At 39.9% G+C, this 21,418-nt stretch overlaps 1 protein-coding gene across 4 annotated transcripts in view; it reads left to right on the top strand.

Moving 5' to 3' along the window:
• PIK3R1 (phosphoinositide-3-kinase regulatory subunit 1) overlaps window positions 1-21,357 on the top strand; it is a 61,996-nt gene extending 40,639 nt beyond the window's left edge. For 3 of the 4 annotated variants that reach the window (XM_083703534.1, XM_083703535.1, XM_083703536.1), the window contains 12 exons: window positions 2-133; window positions 1,076-1,277; window positions 1,616-1,695; window positions 9,471-9,573; window positions 10,118-10,216; window positions 10,331-10,511; window positions 11,752-11,877; window positions 13,480-13,622; window positions 13,736-13,912; window positions 14,018-14,086; window positions 15,628-15,798; window positions 16,913-21,357. In XM_083703534.1, the coding sequence (XP_083559660.1) occupies window positions 2-133; window positions 1,076-1,277; window positions 1,616-1,695; window positions 9,471-9,573; window positions 10,118-10,216; window positions 10,331-10,511; window positions 11,752-11,877; window positions 13,480-13,622; window positions 13,736-13,912; window positions 14,018-14,086; window positions 15,628-15,798; window positions 16,913-17,102 (1,673 nt within the window). In that variant the 3' untranslated portion in view covers window positions 17,103-21,357. Of the gene's footprint in view, window position 1; window positions 134-1,075; window positions 1,278-1,615; window positions 1,696-4,032; window positions 5,821-9,470; window positions 9,574-10,117; window positions 10,217-10,330; window positions 10,512-11,751; window positions 11,878-13,479; window positions 13,623-13,735; window positions 13,913-14,017; window positions 14,087-15,627; window positions 15,799-16,912 lie in introns of those variants that run through there. The other variant, XM_083703537.1, reaches the window with a different exon arrangement.
• Window positions 21,358-21,418: the final 61 nt, after the last annotated feature.

Here is a 21,418-nt window from a genome sequence, read left to right as displayed (position 1 = left end):
GATTTTTCTGCAGTGGATTTTGATGCCCTCGATCTGCAGGTTTTATCAGATGCTTTGAAGAGGTACTTTGTGGACTTGCCAAATCCCGTCATTCCAGCATCTGTTTACAATGAAATGATTTCCATAGCACAAGGTATGAACGTAAACTTTTTTTCTTTTTCTTTTGCAAATGCAGAATTCATTAACAGTGGTAACTTTTGTTTCCTCCAAGGGTAGGTTATGGGAGGCTTAATATACCAAAAATCGGACCTTTAGACAAGACTCGCATACATTTTTTGAGCCCTGCAGAAACACACACACATTCCTTTTGGATCTGCTTTGTACACATAGCAAAGATCTGCCTGCCAGTCCTGTTTCCCTGGCACACATATCTAGTTGAAAACGTTTGTATGTTTGCATGTTATGCGCTCACCTTTCATTTTCATGTTAACAAAAACTCATGGAGTTTTCTTAAAAACATAATGTACGAAGCGGTTCTTGGTGTTAAGAACTCATTGTGACTTGGCAAGTATAATATTTGTACAAACCCTGGTTAACAAATCAAGGATTTGTCTGTATGCAGAAAGAGCTAATTGTTAACCTTTTATCAGTACTCGCGAGGTAAATGTATTAGAGTAGACAAGATTCTGAAGTCCATTTGCAATTCTGGGATACAGTGCAATAAATATGCATAGATAAGGCCCATCTCTTTCAGTACTGAATTCAGGCAGTAGGACTCAACCTGTTCAGTGGCAGCCTTGATAGTTATTGCAAATTCTAGGGACAGGATATTGCTGCTGGTGTAACCTTCAAAGTTACAACAGCACCTCCGATGCTTATCAGCTACATCTCAGAATTACCCAATCATGTATGATACTAAACAGAAGACAGACTTCTACCAGCACATGCTGAACATTTTGTGGCTTTTTACCAAATGATACTCCTGTTTCACTTTGACTTTTGTATAGTTGATCCTTTTTTCTGTCCATGCTTACTAAAGTTTTCATCGTTCAAGAGAAGAAAGAATTCGTGTCTTCCTGTAAAACTTCTTGTTGAATTACACGAACCTCATTAGGAAACGTTAATTTCTTTGCAGAAGTGCAAAACTCAGAGGAATATGCTCAAGTGCTGAAGAGGCTCATCAGAACTCCTAATATACCTCAACAGTATTGGCTCACACTCCAGTATCTACTCAAACATTTCTCCAGACTTTGTCAGAACTCTACCAAAAACCTCTTAAATGCAAGATCCCTAGCTGAAATTTTCAGCTTTCTGCTCTTCAGGACCCAGGTAGCAAGGTAAGGTGTATGCATTTATTTAACTTACTTATTTATAAGATTTCTTACCTCCCCACCAACCGTAAGGTACTAGAGTGAGTTAATAATGAGATAGTATTTAATAAAGTTTCGCTCAAAGTATATATATTGAAATTAATGGCCCTAACTTAGTCATGTTCATTAATTCCAGTGGCTCTACCTTAGTTGAATACCACCCATTTAATCGTGCAGTTAGAAAACCAATTACAGTTTCAGAAGCAAGTGAAATCATTTGTATATGTGTCTGATATTATTCAGAATATTCAACTTGTTCAACGCATGCTTCCTTGTTTTAATATAAGACCAATATTTCTTTACAGCTCTGACAGTCCTGAACATCACATAAAAATCCTGGAAGTGTTAATTACAAGTGAATGGAATGAAAGACAACCTGCACCAGGTAAGAAAATCTGGATTTTGGAAGCATTTCGAAATATATTTTGGAGAAGGCTGTACTTGTGGAATTTTCTTACCCTCTGCCTTTATTATTATGTTGAATTGGGAAGTCTGAGGCAAAATGGTTTTGCCTTCTCTGATGGTTAACTTCAGGTAGCAATGTTCACAGCTGAAAACCAAGTAGGCTACTCTAGCAAGCCGTGCTGTCCATAAGGCAGCTATGAGGAATCTAGGGCAGTGCACGGGAGCCGTTCTGGTATGCAATTGTACCTTCCTGTTTGCCTTGTTTTCTGATTAGGCACTGAGGGAAACTCCTGTGTAGAAATATCCAAAGATAAGATATACAGTTGTAGCATGAGCTGGGTTCAAATCTCACCTCTGCCACAAGCTCCCTAGATAGATTTACACAATCTACTGTGCTGTCCCCACCCCTGTCTGTAAGCTAAGGATGGTAATCTGTCAACCAATTTTTCCTTGCTTAAAGCCATATGTCATCACAATGCAGAAGAGTATGGCTTCCCATGGCTCCATGAATGTGCTGACTCCCAGTGAGGAGCTTGCACTCATTTTGCTCCTCCCTGGGCCTTTTTGGCACCTGCAGGAAAGGTTTGGCTTAGGGTATTGTCCAAGCTCAGGGTCAAGGTTAACGTCACTCTCCTGAAACCATGACCTGTAACCATAGGGCAGACCTTGGCACTGCACTGACATAATGCTGGAAAGAACCTTTCTCTGGGGGATTTTGTATACTGTGGACATTGTAAGGTGTTCTTTGGTGACCAATGACCAAATAAGCAAACTTTGGGTACATACTTTTCTTTAAAGCAGATCTAAGGCGTTGTCTGAAAAACTGAGTGCAGTAGAGGCTGTCTCGGGAACAGAATGTGAAGTCAAACAGATGTGAATTGGGTGTACAAGCGGAATTTTAAAAAGCAATAGTCAGTTGAAAACGGATACCCAGAAACAAATGGGATGTATTGGTACTGGGTATGAAAACTGTGAACTGTAAGGGAGACACAGAGATCTAAATAGAGACTATTATTTGTGGCGCAGCATCCCTTTTGCTTGTATTTATTTTTGATTCAGATTTGTCATGACCAATGGCTAGCACAGTAAAGTTATTTGGATTGGATTGGATTGGATTGGGTATGAAAACTGTTACCTGCTTTAGAGAGCTGTTGTAGGGAATTGTGAAAAAAATGCATGTGAAATCTGACGGCAGCTTTGGTCATTGAATTGACATTGTTAAAGGTAAAGGTACCCCTGCCCATCAGGGCCAGTCGTGACCAACTCTAGGGTTGCACGCTCATCTCGCTCAAGAGGCCGGGAGCCGGCGCTTGTCCAGAGACAGCTTTCGGGTCACGTGGCCAGCGTGACTAAGCCGCAGCTGGCGGACCAGTGCAGCACACAGAAACGCCGTTTACCTTCCCGCTGGATAGCGGTCCCTATTTATCTCCTTGCACTTTGGGGTGCTTTCGAACTGCTAGGTAGGCAGGAGCTGGGACCAAACAATGGGAGCTCACCCCGCCGTGGGGATTCGAACCGCCGACCTTTCGATCGGCAGGTCCTAGGCTCTGTGATTTAACCCACAGCGCCACCTGCGTCCCTTGACATGGTTGGTTGACCCTTTTTAGAAAACTGGATTATGAAAACTGTAAGCACTCAGTTCTATCTTGGAATAGACACCACACCAAGTGTCAAAGGATTCTTCCAAGATGGTACCTATTGAATCGTATCCATGCATATTCCCCCTGCTCAAACCTTGTTGTTGTTGTTGCTTTGTGGGGAGAGGGGAGCATCATGGTTTCAGGGGAAGAAAAGGAAGGAAGAGCCCTATTTCAGGAAAGGAAATTCACCTGCACTGTGCTGTGTTTCACCCTATGTTTTTATTAAGGAATAATTTAAGTACATTATCAGTTGATATCACTGTAAGCTGTGCATTTATAGATTTCAGTATAATCCTTTATCACAACTCACCTGTGCTTAGGGAAAATTACTGAGTGATTTGGCTTTAAAAACATAATTTTAACTCTATCCCCCCCGCTTTTGGCATCCCTTACTGTCACTTTAAGCCAGTCTACATTCTGATGTTTGTCCAGCAGAGGGCTCCCCTTCTAAGCTAATAATAAGCAAGCTTCATATAATTTTAAAGAAATAAAATACCTTGCTGAATTGTAATTCCCATACTTTGTCAGTGATTCCTATTTTGTATGTGTTGGGGGAGGGATACAGACACCAGTGATTTCCTTTGTGTAAACTAAGTAACACAGACAAATATTGCAGTTGGAAGTTGGGTTTGTATTCAACCTCTGCTTTTAGATGCTTTGTGAATCCAGTCTTTCAAGCACCATCAAACAAGTAACCAAATTATGCAAGATGTGGTAAAATTCTGGTTTTTATGGAAGAGAACAAATCAAATTCCAGGCACAATGCACAATCCTGCCCCTCTCTTTTGCTTTCTGCATGCAGCCTTGCACACACATGAACGGATTACCGGTAGTTCCACACACTGAGTTCTGTGTTTTTGGTGCCATCTATAGGGGAAGAACTAAATCAAGCCCAAATTAAATATCAGATACTCCTATAAGTTTATAGAAACGCATAGGGGGGCAGTGACTCTGAATACCATTCCTGTATTCCAAGTCAGAGTAGATGGGAATGGACTTTTCTATAATCGTTGAAACAATATCATAAAATGGAGTCAACAGGTTTCAGTAATTAATAGCAGTTTCTGTAATTAAACGTGAGCAGTTTAAGCAGATTGCCGTTATAGTACTCAAATTACATTAAAGTGGAAAACATAAATGTGTGTCTCCCCCCCCCCCAATTAATTTTCTGTTCCCCATTAAATGAACCAGAAGCTTATTTCCTTTGTGGTTGTATAACATTTTTACTTTTGTGGTCAAAGGCAAGGAGATGTGAAGCTCATAAGAAAGTAAAATCTCCCAAAATATGTTTCTGCCCAAATTCAGGACTTTTAATGCAGTTTGATCCCAGACCAACAAAGATTGAGAATACCAGTTGGTACCCGAGATGCCAAAAGTTGCCAAAGTATACTTATAAGTATACTTATACGTATAAGTATACTTATACGTATAAGTATACTTATACTTGACTAATAAATCCTGATTTGATTGATTGATTGATATAAGCAGGCAATGCAAGCAAACAGAGGGGCTGAGTTTCAAGTTTAAACTCATGTAACTTGAAAGCTCTGCGGCTGTCGATGTACCCAGGTTGAAGCTAGCGGGCATTCAGGGAGGGACTGGGGACTTCGAGTTGATTTTAATTTGACTCAGCAGTGTGGGGCTTCGTTTTATGGGTCTTCAAACACCACCTGTCGTTGTGGTCCGGTGAAAGTGTGTGGAAGGTGATGCAGTGAATGCTAACAAGCTTCTTCTGCGCTTGTGGGCTCTCAGAGACGCAGAACTTTACAAGGAAGGCTTTCATTCTGTTTCTCTTTCCCCCCCTCCCCTCCCCAGCTCAGCCACTTCCTGTGTTTGGCTGCTCATAATGCTTTTCTTGACAGTCATGTACTTCACTTCTGCATGCAGCAGCCAGCTACAGAGACTATTTTAAGGCCACTTACAATGGTCTTCTCATTTACTTGGCTAAAATGAGACTGGGTTAGTCTCGCATTGGCCACTTGTTAGCCGATGACAACTCTGACTTTGACTCTGCCTACCCTCCCTCCCCCCCACCTGCCTGAAATCTCTTGCTCAGCAAATATTTGAACCTGCCCAAGTTAATCATGAAACTGAGATCCTTATCTCAGAGAGACGTGCAAGCTACAGAGGACTTTTTTTTTCCAAACTACTAAAATCAGTGATGAAATAGAGGTGAGCAGATAGTCTGAGAGAGCCACAAGAAGTCAATTCTTAAGAGGACTTGGAGTTTTTTTTATTTATTATTATTATTTTGCACGTTGCTGCTTTTTCTTCTGGAATTAAGGAGCTAGAAGACACTCTTGGAGACACTTGATTCTTGTTGCCTTCGGTTCCAAGGATAGTTTATTTTCTTGATATATATTGGTACATGTAAATTCTGTGGAGCTGGGCAGAGGCCATGCACAATCTGGCATTTTCAGGTTGTTAAATGCAAGGGTGATCAAGTGCCATGCACAGTATACAAAGTAAGTGACACTCTCGTTCTCTCTCTCTCTCTCTCTCTCTCTCTCTCTGTGTGTGTGTGTGTGCGTGTGTGTGTGTGTACACACACAATCTTTAAATGAAATGCATGTGATCGTATATATTATGCGTGTGTATGCATATATATAAATGCATGCATATATGCATTGTATATGCATACTTTTACTATATATGATTATTAGACTAATCAGCAAGCTTTCATAGTTAAAATGTGATTTGACTGAAATTTGACACCTGTTCAGTTATCTGCTGGAACAGTGGAAAATCACCTGTCTGTCAGTGTCTTGCCTGTTCTGGTTTTCCACATCGTGTCACAGCAAGCTAGACTAGTTTGGGTCAAGCAGTAACCTGATCATATAAGTGTGGCTGTTCCGGAGTTTAGCCAGTAGTAAAACTTTTGGTGAGGGAGTGTACTTACTCTTCCCACTTTTGCCGTTAAAAGCGATTTGAGGCGGGGGACAAATAAAAATGACAGCGACTACCTCGTTGGGCTACGGGAGCTAGCTATGTGTGCTCTTTCGTCTTTCAGAACCTAATTTAAGAAATGTACCTTGGCAACAGAGCTGTTTGGATAGCAGGTGGGCTAAACCCTCAAGTTCAATGTTTGGACTTGTGTCTGGGACTGTCTGAAGTGTCCTGTTACATGAGGCAAATGGAAGGAATCTCTGGAGCATGTCCACCTAAAGGATTGTAGAGGAGGGGGAGGCTACTGTGGGATGGGTTTAAGCATGGCTGTTGCAGGGCAACGAGTGTGTGCATGTTTTTGCTGCTGTTGGTGCTGCAACCATGTCCTTACATGCTAGTACTTGTCTTGAAGGATAAAAATGGTCAAGAGTTCATTTGTATGTGCAGTGCTTAGAATATGTGAGTTGGCTTTCATTCGTGGTGTTCTGCAATGCACATCACCTAGAGTTCCGGTATAATAATTGGTAAGGCAACAGTAGTACTAATGAGTTAAATATTTTCCACGTCTGGCTTTCTGTGGTGATAAATGTGTAAAATATTGGAATATGTCTGCTTGGTGACTTCTTTAAGGATTTTTTTTTTTCTGATGCTGAGTAAGAAATCACGTTTTAAAGAAATAATAGGTCGCTTTAGCTGTGAGAGAGCCTGGAGGAAGAGACCTGAGAAAATATCCAGTCTAAAGCAGAGAAGGCTGACCAAGAATTTTTGCTCTTCAGGAATTGCCAAAATGGCAAATGCCCTGATGACAGCAGGTCAAAAGAAGCAGTATGAACTAGGCATACTGAAATATTCTGTTGTATTTTGCTAAGCATTTAACGATGGTGGCCTTGATTTAATTAACAGGAAGTTGTTTGGTTTTACTCATGGGAGTGTAAACTTTTACCATTGTTTATATATATATTTTTTTTAAAAAAAAGACTGATTGGAACTCAAAGCAGCAAAGATAGATTTTGAGTTTCTATGTTTTGTGAAGAATTAGACAATTGCATTTGCCAGCTTTCCTGAAAAAGGGCATTTCTTGTGTTTTAAAGAAGCAGTTGGTACCCAGACTTGTGCAAAATGGGCACTTGATAATATATCTGGAGCTTCCGAACTTTCCTCTTGTCAGGCTTTTATTTAAAAAGCGCACCCATAGTAGAGTCAAAATGTGCCTGGAAGGATTGCAGTCAGTCGTAAACCCTGCTAGAGAACAGAAAGCTGGGACAGAGATGTGATCTCTCTGTGCACCAAGAAATCTACTGTATTGAAGGAAAACGCTCCTGCTGCTGCTATCAGCCTTTTGTCAACCTGCCAGCAGTGGAATGTACCAAGCAGCAGACAGAAAAGATTAAAGGGGGGGTGGGGGTGGAATCAGTGTAAACTGAGAACATGTTCAGTCGTCTTTATAAATACAATCAGGTGCCGATCACAATTCTGTGAAGTGTCTATTCTTTCTGAAATGACAATTGTTATAAGATTAACAAGGAATAAGAGTGGAGGGGGGAATGAAACAGGAGTGGTCCAGTGACATTATTTTTGACATGATTGGCTGGGGATTATGATGTAATAGGTTACAGTGCAGCCCCTTATAGGTTTTAAAATGAATTCCAAGACACCATTACAAAGAGATCCCGACTGTTTCCTTCTAAGTGAGCTTACTTGCTGAAACTCGTACAAATGTACAACACTGTCTGGAACATGGAAGAACTGGACATAGACTATCCTAGGACAGATATAAATTGTGGCACGGATTTGATGTTTTACATAGAAATGGACCCACCAGGTAACGTTGCAGCATTATTGTCAGAGGCTGGCATATTCTGGATGCCACAAAAGCTTCTCTCAGAGCAGAACTGGGATTTGGGGGTTAACTTGCTGCTGTTAAGTTGATGAATTAAATTATCTTTAGTGCATGGGGGAAAAGGAAGACAGCAAAGGTTATTGTTCAGAATTCTCTTCGGCTTGCTTAATGAAACTGTAATTGTCATGTGATTTCTGTTTTTAGTTTTTTCCTCTCACCTGTAGGTCTGTTTGTTATACTGTACAGTAAAAATAGCCCTGCTTTGTGTGTCTCGATGTCAGGCAGAAAATGCTGTAAAAAGCTGCTTTTTTCTCAAAACAATGACGGCGTTTTAAATTATTGAGCACTGTTATTAAATGTTAGGTCACCATTTCTACTTTCATTTAGCACAGGATAGGAAGATCAATGGGCTGCATTAAACCTTTGAAAATACAGCATACATTTTGATGTGCATCTTTCCCACATGCATTGTTGCAGATAAATGAGATTGGAGTTTCCGTTAACGTAAATAACTTGATTTAATTTTTATTTAGTCCCGATTCTCCACCCCCACCCCCATTTTTAGCTAGTAAGCCAGAAATCCTGCAGTATCTTCTCTGGCACCCACTGGTGTCTGCATGCAGGTTTGACATTGAGAAACAGGACTGTGGGTTTTTGAAAAATCAGTATTGCCGTTTGGAGCAGTTTTATCCTATAGAATGCTAAGATTAGAACCAGGGATATTTGGGTCACAGATGGACTCCTTAAAGTGTATTTTGGCAGGATCAGAGGATCAGAGAAACCCAATTCTTTCCCTATAGCAGTGCTGTGTAATTTTCCAGTTGTTATTAGCCACAGCGGTGTCGAATCTAGAAAGCAACATAATTCCTCTTGGATGATTAAATCAGTATGTGTCTGTATGCGTGTGTGTGGAGTGTAGCATAATTTTAATACATTAAATGATAGAAAGATGTGAATACCAGGGATGGGAAATGAGGTGCAAAACTTCAGTTTATATCTTTCCAAGTCCAAATTGCAATTTGTGCTACAATGGGAGTGCGGGGAGGAGCTCTGCTTGGCTGAGAGCACAGGACTTTTAGGTAACCAAGGCTGCAATCATATGCACACTTATCTAGAGGAAACCATGTTGAATGCAGTGGGGCTTACATTTAAGCAGATGCATAGGATTGTGTTGAAATTATAAAGGCTTACTAAAGGAATTCAGCTTGTTTCCTAGCAGGAGAGGGAGAAGTTTCAAAAGCAGTGCTGATTAAAAACAAATAAATGAAATCAAAGCTGAAATAATTTTCTTCATCTCAATGGATTTAAGTTGATTGTCATTTTAGAACGTCACCTACCTGTACACAGCAGGCAGTATAAATATATATGTATTATTGTTTTCATTTGCAGCACTGCCTCCCAAACCTCCAAAGCCTAATACTGTAGCAAATAACGGTATGAACAACAACATGTCTCTGCAAGATGCTGAATGGTACTGGGGAGATATCTCAAGGTAAGGACACCTTTTATCTTGCTAATTATATATGCACATTTTTAGCACATTCTCTATTTGAAAGGAAATGTTTGAAACATTGAAGCACAGGTTTCGGTTGCAGTGCTTTTAAAAAGTTAAAAAGTATATATTTGCAAACCAGAAGTACAAAACATGCCAGAGCTATATTCTGTTAAAACATTTCTCTGCTGGTTACTTACAACAGGAAACAACTGTTTTGCAAATGTATCAAGAGCACCAATGTTTGTTTTTACATCTAAAGCTTTCTGAAATTCATACCAAAGAATAAGAATACAACTGCTAGCAGTTCAGATTTTCGTACATACAGGAGAAAGTAGTCTATTACTGAGTTCTCTTGCTATAAACTTCTTGGAACAAGTGGGAAGTCAGTTCATAGAATAACAGAACTTGGCAGGTTTTCATATGAAAACTTCCTCATACTTTGACTGTGCTGAAGAAAAAAGAAAAAGGGAGAAAATAGGTTAGTACTGAAAGGCTAGTATTTTTAGAAGCTAAACCAGATGTTGCTTTGGTCCCATCACAGGGAAGAAGTGAATGAGAAGCTTCGTGATACAGCTGATGGCACCTTTTTGGTACGAGATGCCTCCACCAAAATGCATGGGGACTATACGCTTACACTAAGGTAAATATCGTTGCATCATCCTGTTATTTACTGAAGTGCATTTTACATGGCTGGATTTAAGAAACATTTTCCTCATGAAGATGACTGACTTTCCCCATTAAATTTTATTTACAGGAAGGGAGGAAATAATAAATTAATCAAAATATTTCACCGAGATGGGAAATACGGCTTTTCGGATCCATTAACATTCAATTCCGTTGTTGAGCTAATAAACCACTACCGGAACGAGTCTTTAGCCCAGTATAATCCAAAGCTGGATGTTAAATTGCTTTACCCGGTATCCAAGTATCAACAGGTAAAAAAAAAAAAAGATTTTCATCTCTTCTGCTTAAGTACAAAAATATTGTAAGATTGTCTTCTAACAAAATGTGTATCTGTGAAGGATAGGAATTGGGGTGGGGATGGGGGCATGGTTACTGTTTAACGTAACATTTAAGTGCTCACTGACCCTAACCCATGTTAACCTCATCAGATTCAAGAGTAGGTTTTTGCCTACAAGCAAAAGCTCGTACCCACTAAATCTGTTAGTCTAAGTTCCCATGGGGTGTTTTGCTAGTACAGACTAACACAGCTCCTCTTCTGGAATGTGCACTGTTATCTAAAGAACTGTCTCATTTATAAGTGGATCTGCAAGTCTTGGGTGTGCATCTGGATGCAGTGGTAGTCTGGAAATGACCGCGACTGAGACTGGATCCTGGAAAGATAGAGACCCTGTGGGTGGGCATTCCCGGGTCTGGGAAAATGGCCATTGGCCTGTTCTGAATGGGGTCACTTACCCTTTGAAGCAGCGGGTTCATGGTCTGGGCTACACATTGATACAACCTTGTCATTAGATGCTCAGATGGTATCAGTGGCTACACGTGGCTTCTACCAGCTGTGAATGTTACTGGGCAGGTACAATCTGGCCACAGCAGTCCATGTACTAGTAACCTCAATGAGTGCTGCAATGCACTAGATGTGGGTTGCTCTTGACTTTGGTCCAGAAGTTCTAATAATGGTGCAGAATACTGCTGTTGCTACGATGTTGCCATCTGCTGTTGTTTTTGTATATATTTTTACTTATTTATTTGTTTTATGTACACAGCTTTTGGTATTTTTGTAATGTGAGTGGTTTATAAATCTATTAAAACGAAAAGTTGCTGATTTGAATAGTGGTGCACATTTCAGGAGCTCTGTAAATGGCATAAGCAAAAGAAACATCTTGGACTAATAGGCTAATCACGACACGAGCTTTTTCTTGTAAGCAAGAAGAAGGAGCTGTTGCATTTAATAAACACATGAGCTCATTCCACAATAAAATGCATGGGGTATACATCTGTTTTCGGTGGCAACATTGTAAGCAATGCATTCTGTCATGTGCTGAATCCATGGACGTTCATTCAGTCAAAATTTCTTGGCTGATCACTGGTGATGAGGGGGGCTGCTGCATAATGCATGCCTGTCTCTAGACCCTACCCATTGCATTGTGCGAAACATTAATATGTAAGAAGCCTGATCTTCATTGGACATGTATCTCCATGTGCTTGTCTTTCCAGGATCAAGTGGTTAAAGAGGATAGCATTGAAGCAGTTGGGAAGAAATTGCATGAATATAATATCCAGTTCCAAGAGAAGAACAGAGAGTATGACAGACTCTATGAGGACTACACAAGAACATCTCAGGTGAGTAGTGTGGAATGTCTACCATGAACTCAGTCTATAAAGCACTCTGCCACAGTGGGGCCTCTTCATTTCAGTAGAAGCGTTCTGGGGTTAAATCTCACTTTGTAAAAGTGCTACAATGACCTTTGAGTGCATGTTTTGAAAGGACGAAAAGTGTATGGTTTGAATAGTGGAGCAGCTTCCCGCTGTTTCACTCCTCATTTGCTTGGCCAGTGTCCTGCTTGTCTGGTCACATCCAGGGGCACTAGCACAGTAGTAATTAATAAATTTTACAGTAAAGGTTATATGCTGTTTGAATAAGACAGCTAGACACAGCAGGAAAATTGACATTATCTATACAGAGACTAGATTTTACTAGTGTGAGTAAACCGCTCTGTTGATATGGGAGGAATCTTCTACTTCTTAAAGTTTTGGATATGCCTTTGAAAAAATATTATTTCTGGGTTATAGTAACACTATCGTTTTGTGTTTTATGTCTGCACACACAACTCACTTGTAATTTTACTATACCTGGTTTCAGACTAATGCTTATATTCGTGATAATAATGACTTCCCCAGCAAGAAATATGTTTTAAATAATGATGCTCTATTTCTTATCAGAATAACATAGTTGCAGGTATATGAACACTGTACTGTTAATACTCTTGAAGGACTTCAACTTAGCCACTGGAGTCAGGAACAGTATCTAGACTGAACTTAATGCTTGATGGTACTGTCACTAGTAAACCATTGGTTTTAGCGTTTATTATAGCCAAAATAAAACCGGGAAAGCTAACCAATTGCTCAGACAAACTCAATATTAGAGTAAGTGTTCCTGCAATTGAAAATAGTGATGATGCTGAGTATATATTGGGCTGGATCCAGCCTGGAAGTTGAACTAAGTTCCTATTGAAATCAGCAGACCTACTGTTAGGAACAAAACACAACTAATTTAGTACACATCCAGCCCATAGTATATAGATATATAAATGTCTTTATTACCTTTCCTGTAAATCTACAAAAATGCAGTGAACAAATGATGGGATTGATAGAACTACTTTAGATGTGCCCTGCAGAAGTTTTGACCTTTTCTCTTTGAACACCTGCTTTTGAATGTCCCTGCAGTTTAGTTTGCCATGTGGTGGTAGCAGTGGGTTGAGGGGCAGGGCTGCTGTTCAAAAAACACACACCAGCCCACAGCACTCTTAGGCACATAGAACTAGTTGCTTGGCTCCTTGGATCTCAGCCAAGGCAGGGTGGTAGCTCATTGGTAGAGCACATACATCCTTTGCCTGTAGCAGGTCCTAGGTTCACTCGCTAGCATCCTCAGGTAAGGCTGGAAAAGACTCCTCCATGAAATTGTGGAGATCCACTGACAGTTAGAGCAGACAGTACACAGCTTGCTGGAACACTGGTCTGATTTCAATACACGGCAACTTCCTGTGTTCTCCAACCAAAGTTGATTTTTCAGGCATCAAAAAGAAAGACATGTAGGCAACCACCCTTGCTACTTTATTGGCATTAAAAAAAAAATACCCAATCACAAATGTGCTTCAGGTATAGAACATCCAGTCCCTTTCTGAATTTTGCAGAAACTGAAATTGCAGCTTTTCTCCCCTCTAGGAAATTCAAATGAAAAGAACTGCTATTGAAGCATTTAATGAAACCATAAAAATATTTGAAGAGCAGTGCCAAACACAGGAAAGATACAGCAAAGAATATATTGAAAAGTTCAAACGGGAAGGAAATGAGAAAGAAATACAAAGGTTGGTAGCAGTGTCTAAGATTTTTATATTTAAAGTGCTCTAAAGAAACTGCAAGCCTGAGCAGTGCATTAAGAATCTACCTAGACTCTAACATGCCTAATTTCCCCCTCCAGAATAATGCACAACTATGAAAAGCTGAAATCTCGAATCAGTGAAATTGTGGACAGTCGGCATAGACTGGAAGAGGATTTGAAGAAGCAAGCTGCTGAATACAGGGAGATAGACAAACGCATGAACAGCATTAAACCAGACCTTATACAGCTCAGAAAGACCAGAGATCAGTACTTGATGTAAGTTCCTATGAGTTGCCAGATTTTTAAGTGTACTACTTCAATTTGAGTCCATTTTTAATGCGTATTACCATGACTAACTATGCCTTCAAATTTACTTTTCAGGTGGCTGACTCAGAAGGGAGTTCGGCAAAAGAAACTGAATGAGTGGCTTGGTAATGAAAATACAGAAGAGTAAGCATCCATAGTCTTTTTGAGCACTTGTATTACGCCAGTTAAATGATGACTCTATACATTTTCATTGATGGAATATGAATCTTGTAGTGTAGGGACTGTGATACTTGGTCTCTTCAAGAAGGCTAGCTTGGGCATCAATTTTACATTTTGGGCTAGTGGAGAGCTAAGAGTTGAGTCCTTAGCAATTTCATATTTTGTAAAAGAGGCTAAGGCGTCTGATTCTCCCACAGCCTTGATACCACAAGGTGGTTATCCTTTTGTCCATCTTAATCCTAGGGAAGTTGAGGAGATAGTCAACCTTTCATCTAGTTTTCTATCTACGCAGAGGTCTGTGGCACCTCCTGTTCTTTTCAATAAAGAGCAGCTCTCAGTTTACTATGACAATTGCAACCACATTATATTACTATTACTATTGAACCCACAATAGTGATTTTGCAGCAGCAGCTAAAGCCTTAGATGTTTGGAGCAAGTAAATGAGAAGTAAACTTTGAGTGCTAGCTCTGTTGGAAAGGTATTTGCTATGCTGCTGCTGAGCATTCCAGAATGTGTTTTCAGTAAACCAGCAAAATAAGGCAGATTCTAAATTCATAGAGGAATGCTTTTAAATAACACCAAGGTGAGATGGGGGGAGAAGCAGTGGGTTTTTTTTTTATTCCCTGTTAGCAGGAACAGTCTGCATTAATCTAGGGCTTGCTCTGCATTATTTATAAGACACATTTGTGATTATGGATCGCAATCTGTGTTTTGGGTGAATGCATAGTCTTGTTTGAAAACTAGAGCCATCTTAGCCTACCCAAAGCCAGCTCATGTTGAACTGTTTTGTGCTGACAGCAGGGCAGCACCATTAGTGATGGCAGAACTTGAGAACTTCTCAGTCATGTTGGCTTAGGTCCAGGCTTCATTCTCACTGGTGGGGGAAGGGAGATGGCTTACCTGTTCACTCCACCTTCTGCCACGCAGCCTCCTTGACATTACTCACATTGATATAGACAGTTGGAAGGAGACTTTCCACCCATGGAAGGCAGTCTGGATCCAACCTGTTAAAAAATAATAATAACTGGGTTGTTACCATAATGTGAAGCTGACAAGAATCCTCTTGATCTCATTTTGTTGCCACATGGCAAACGTTGTAGGCAGAAATTTGTACATCCTATAGACTCAGGAAAACAATTCTGTAGTTTGTGTCTTACAATATTTGGAAGACAGTCATGATGATTAGAAAATTAATTTTTTCTCATCAAAGCCTGAATCTTGCCCTCATGTACAGTCGCACCTCTTGTTACATCAGTCTCCGCTTGCATTTTTTCAGGATACGAACGCAGCAAACCCAGAAGTGTATACTTCCGGGTTTCGCTGCATGTGCATAAGCGCTCTGTGCATCTCGCCCATGTGTAGAAGCGCTCTATTGCGCCACACACATGTGCAGAAGCAGCTCCTGAAGTCCAGAATTAAATAATTTGGGTGGAAGTGTAATAAATATATTAGAAGTTAATTTCATCTGGTTCTTAACTATTACATGTTGCTTCTCCTCCCAATAGGCAATATTCTATGGTGGAAGATGATGAGGATTTGCCTCATCATGATGAGCGAACATGGAATGTAGGAAATATCAACAGAGGCCAAGCAGAAAATTTGCTGCGTGGGAAAAGGGATGGCACATTCCTTATTCGGGAAAGTAGCAAGCCGGGTTGCTCTGCGTGCTCCGTTGTGTATGTATCCAAATGTTTTACCCTATTTCTAAAGCAGTGGGACATGTAACATCCTCAATTCCATAAAAAATTCTCCATCTTGCAACACTGGGCAGAATTCAGCATCACACTCTTACAATTGTTCTGTCAGCATAAGCAATGACTTCTTGCCAGATGGAACAAACTCTCCTATCCCTGTGTGCTTTTCTGGGGGATCTCCCAACCTCTCCTGAGCCAACTGGGCAGGAGGAAGGAGAGAAGGGGAATCCTCGCTGTTCTAGCGGGACTTGCATTTGAATCTGACTAATAATGTTTGAGGTATCTGGAATAGCTCAGTTGGTAGAGCATGAGACTCTTACATTCAAGGTTGTGGGTTTGAGCCCCTTGTTGGGCAAATGATTCCTGAACCTCATGATCCCTCCCAATTCTATGAGGATATTTTCCTGAATCTTAACATTTTAATATTATCCGTTACCAACATTTGTGGGTCTTTTGTACCCACCTATGTGCTCTCCTCCCTGCCTAATCTCTCTTAGTTATATGCTTATCTGCTCTGCTGGTGGAGAAGACCCCAACAGCCAGTGTAATTTGCTTGGCTGTGCTCCCCTCACAATCCCGTACTTGTTTGCTTGAGTAGCCATTTTTTAAAATTCTCACTCTGCCAACCCAATATGTTCTGCACTTTTAGGCCTAGATTCACTTCTGAGTGAAGGCCAGTTGTTGACATAAAGATGTGCAATTGACTTGAACACGAATTAAAGTAAAAATGTTCAAACTTTATTCAGTGGTACGAAATGTTTTTGAATAATAGTGTCATCCTATACATGTTTACTTTGAGGTAAGCTCCATTGAATTCAGTGGAACTTCCAGGGGTATATGTATAGGATTGCAGTCAAAGTTCAAGAAATATTCTGAGAGATGTTGAAATTATTTCAGAGAAAAAGGGAACTTTAGGTTATCCATATGTGGAGCTACAAAATCAAAAAATATTATTAGTTAAAGGCGAGTGGAGTAGTGGGAGTAATTTTAGGTTATATAGTAATAATGGAACAAAGGATTTTTTTATTTTCTCATTTTAAGGATGACTTAAAATAAGAAGGATGTACCTAAAAAAAATATTTCTCTCTTCTTTTAGTGTGGATGGTGAAGTGAAGCATTGTGTTATCAACGAAACGCCTACTGGGTTTGGATTTGCAGAGCCATATAACTTGTACAACTCGCTGAAAGAACTGGTGCTACATTATCAACACACATCGCTAGTGCAACACAATGACTCTCTCAATGTCACACTAGCCTATCCAGTATATGCACAGCAGAGGCGATGAAGATGTTAATAATACTCTGGGGTTTGTCTCTTTCTATTAAAACACCCACAAAGATCATTCAACAATCTTGAGGCCTCTGGGCAGAGAATGCTCTTGAGTTGGAGCTAAAGTGTCAAAGCCACCTGTCTTCAGATGGGACTGAAGCTTTCTTCGCAACCGCAGTGGGAGAGAATGCAGTTTTAAGAGCTGCCAACACACATTTCTAATCTAAAGTGCTTTCTTTTTTAGAGGAAAAAAAAAACTAAGCAGAAGGCAAAACACATCAAAAGAGAAGTGCTATACCTGTCTCCCTGCAGGGACATAGAGGCCTTTAACCATGGTGCTTGCTGACCACCTCGTCGAAGCTTTAAGAGCTCAAATGTTGGAACTCTGAAGACTCCAAAGTGCAGCAGGGGCTGTGTAAAGTGGCGTCAGAATTTCTCCGTTGCTACTTGGGTGATGTGGTTGCGCACAGAGGATGCGGATTGCCAGTTTTGTGGATTGCTGGTTTTCTGGCGAATGATATGTAGCAGAGCGGCACTTTCACGTTATAAGGGAAACTTTAGAAGACACTTTAAAACAGACGTGGGTAACACAAGTGCCAGGAAGTGTTTTTGTTTAGACATTTAAATTCCTGTTTTAAGAAGATATTTAAGACTGAATAAAACTGGACTTTTATGGCATACAGTATATATAATATGTACATAGTTCCGGATGACTAAATATCTTAGATGGATACTGTCAATACCAAACTCATTCTGTTCACTATTTGTTTCACCGAAAGCTAAATCCTTACACTGCTATGCAATACTTCATTTTCTATAGGCTGTATTTGTTCAAGTGTAACTAGAGGATAAGCTTTTTTCTTTTCTTTTCTTTTTGTCATCTCAAAATGTTCCCTTAATACATATTTTGGTGTTATTTTTCAGTTCGTTCATTATTTCCTCGGCCATTTTTTTAAAAAGTAACGTGCAGGATGTCAGTAAAAGGTGGTTTCAGAATTAAAACTATGAACTATTTTAACAGGGTCCCCCCCCCCCGCCTCACTTTGTATAGAGAATTGGGCTTCTAGCTCAAGGTTAAAATTCAAGATTTCCTTCTTGACTAAATATTTTGTTGGGCAGTGCCTGATAAGCTTCAAAGCTGCTTTATTCAATAAAAGAATATATGAACATTGCAAAGTATCACTGAGTCCAACAATATTGTTTGAAAAATACCTTCAGATTATGGAATCCCGATATATTTTATTGGGAGAGTTTTAGATTTCTGTGCTGGTTCTGTTTGTATTTGAATGAAGACAAATGTCCATCTTGTTTTGAATGCTGCAGAAAAACAGTCAGAAAACGTTAGCTACTAGGGTAGTTAATCCTGTTGATTGACATGTGAAATTTTGACCAACACTTCTAGACACTTCATCAAGATATTTTCCATATCGTATGGAAAAATTGTTTTTGATGGGTGGTTTTTCAACCATGTGTGCATTTGGCTTCTATATTTCATATTTTTGTGAATGACAGAGTATAATAAGGATAATTTTAGGAAGCCCCGGTTCTGTGACACATATTTCCCACAATTAATCTTTTATTACTTTCATATCTCTATGGAGTAAAACGAAAAACAAATATAGTCATCTGAAAAGGCAAACAAATCAGGTACCAATGGATTAAAAGTAATGAAAGAAACATAAAACCTCATTGTTCTAGTATCTAACCAAATTCTGCATTTCTTGAGCAAAACTTTAAAAATCATAGTTGCGTTTTCTGTTTTACAAATTAGTGTTAAGGAACTCCGGAAGTCTTCTTTGTTTTCGTTTTAGTGAATAAGCGAAAAGAAAATAGATATTGTAGAACTTTTTATGGTTTTGACCCATTAGGTAATCAGTGCTTCTTAAAACAAAGCAGTACGGACTCCTTGCAGATATATCTTTCTTGTTTGGTAATACTATGAATAAATTAGCTTTGTTCCCTCAGTCCTTTTTTCTTCTTCTAGTATCTTTATATTTGATGCTGTGAGGAGTTTGTTTATCACTCATTGGCTTTGCTTTTCTGAGGAATGCAGTGTGTTTCAGAAAACTTCAGGGTTCGGTTGAAACCCCTTTTAAAGCCAGCTGGGGCTTTGCCAACCTTCAAGAAGGCTTTGGCGGGAGTTTGGGCTGCCCCTGCAAGCTTAAATCCACTTTCACTGGAGTAGTCTCATGAGAGTCAATGGAATTACTCTCAGGTTTACTCAGGTGGAAGTGGGCTGAGAGTCACATTTTATCTCAAGGAGCACTGATCAACAAAAACTATATACCAGTTTTAATCAGTTCCTTTATTCTTCTCCACTCAACAGTAGCAAGGAGGAAACACATGCATTTTGCGCCAGTGATAGTTCTTGGAGGGCAAATTGCAACTGGTCACTGAATAGCAAGTAGTTTGCTGTTGTAATATGACCCAAATGCACTTTGACAGAGATAGTTGTGCATCTGTAGGTTGGCTGCACCTGACGTATTGTCAAACGGAGAGGTGGCGCTGCGAGTTCTGATCACCTGTCCAGAGGGAAGAGAAGACTAAGCATAGGTCCATGGGGACAAAGAAAGGTGATGCCTGGATTCAGTCCTCACACCACCCAAACTAGCCACCCCAATGATCGGCACTGCTCAGTTTGACAGTATTTGCTGTGCACTGTTGCCAACCTTGTTTTGGGAAACCACACGTGCAGCTTTTGGAGCTGAATACAGTGTCTCAGCCTTGGAAACTGCATAGCAATATCCTTTTTAGTTTGTGGTCCCCAAGCTAGCAGTGGGTGCATATGCAAAACTCTGCTTCTGTGCATTGCCTCTCCCTCTCTGGTTTAGGATGCAGAGAGACAGAACTAAACTTCTGAGCTACAAAAGATAATTAAACTGGGTTTCTAGAATATGAACTGTCCTGTTTATATCCCGGTGCACCTAAAATGAATACAGCTACTACAGACAAAACAAGTTATGGATTCCTTAACTTGAGGCTTAGGTTTGTTGTCTCTGATGTTGCGTGTGTGTGTGTGTGTGTGTGTGTGTGTGTGTGTAAGGACCACATTCTCACCGCGGTTTTCAGCATAAAGTGAAACTTTACTCCCCAAGTTTCCCATGTATTCAAACAACCTGGAAGGAGCAGGCTGGATGGAGTTCTGAGGTGTATTTTAATGTTTGGGTTTTATCGTTTTGTGTGTCGTTGGCTGCCCTGGAGATTCTTTGTGCCATTTGGCAGAAGATGCATTGCAAATAAAATAGAGAAATGCTGTTAATTGGAAGTTTGTATAAAGGGGGAGTGCTTTCTTCTTGTTTTTTTTTACAAGGAGGAAAAATTGAGTCCAGATCACTATTTCCTATTATAAAAGAGAAATGGAAGAAGTCTGCTGTATTCAACCATGGTACTTAACTGAGCATATTTCAACGTCTCTAACTTTTATTGAAAAAGGAACACACAACCTTCTCCACCCCACCTGCCCTTCAGACTAGGGAAGAGTGAATGATCTGGATGCACCTGATTTCAAATTCCAGCAACTTGTTTCAAAGACAGAGGGAGCTTGGGAAAGGTCATGTTTCTAGAATTTGTTTTAATGTGTCAAGCCAAATCTTATGTTTCAGTGTCAGCTGTTATGTAGAAAAAGTGGCTTTGTCATGTAATTAACAATGAGCTTTGATGCTTTGGGGAAAGGGGGGGGGTCATTCTGATGTTTTTCATTGAGAAGAACATTGGTTAGTTTTAACACAGTGCTTTTGCTATGCATGGTATTTGTTTGGAAAAGTGATTCCTAAGGTGGCTTTTGTTCAGGATCGCTTTCAGAATGGGCAGTTCCAAGCAAAATGCCTCCCATGGGACATGGTTAAGAATGCAATATTCCGTTGGGGAAAAAACATACACACAAAGAAATCCCACAGATCTTGTAAGATCTACATTTAAAATGAGCCAGATACAAATTTAGGAAAAGTTACATTACCATTTGTCCCTATGAGACTGCATTAGCTGCCCATCATGCTGCTATTTTTATTCTTGGTTTTTTCCCTCCTTAGGAAAAAAAAATAAGCTCTGTTCTGTTAAATGTCTTTAAAACATTAAAAATTTTGTTGTTTTTAATTTTTGTAAGGGAGGAAGACGCTAAATGGATCACTTTGTACATTGCCTTTAAAAGGTAAATGCACCTCCTTAAAAGATGCTGGCTTTCTGAAATTGATGGAGCTGTGTCCTGTTTTTAAGTTGCTTTAAAAAAAATTGTACTAGATCTTCAGCCAGAATAAAGATTGTTTTGCAACTGCGCTTTATGTGTTGAATCCTCAATGAGGTCATTGTCGCATTGCTGACTCTCTTGTGTGCTTG

The sequence above is a fragment of the Podarcis gaigeae genome (genome assembly GCF_964106915.1).
Source record: "Podarcis gaigeae genome assembly, chromosome: 11".
Classification (NCBI taxonomy): domain Eukaryota; kingdom Metazoa; phylum Chordata; class Lepidosauria; order Squamata; family Lacertidae; genus Podarcis; species Podarcis gaigeae.
Note: the sequence above shows the minus strand (reverse complement) of the source record. Positions and strands in the feature narration are given on the sequence as shown.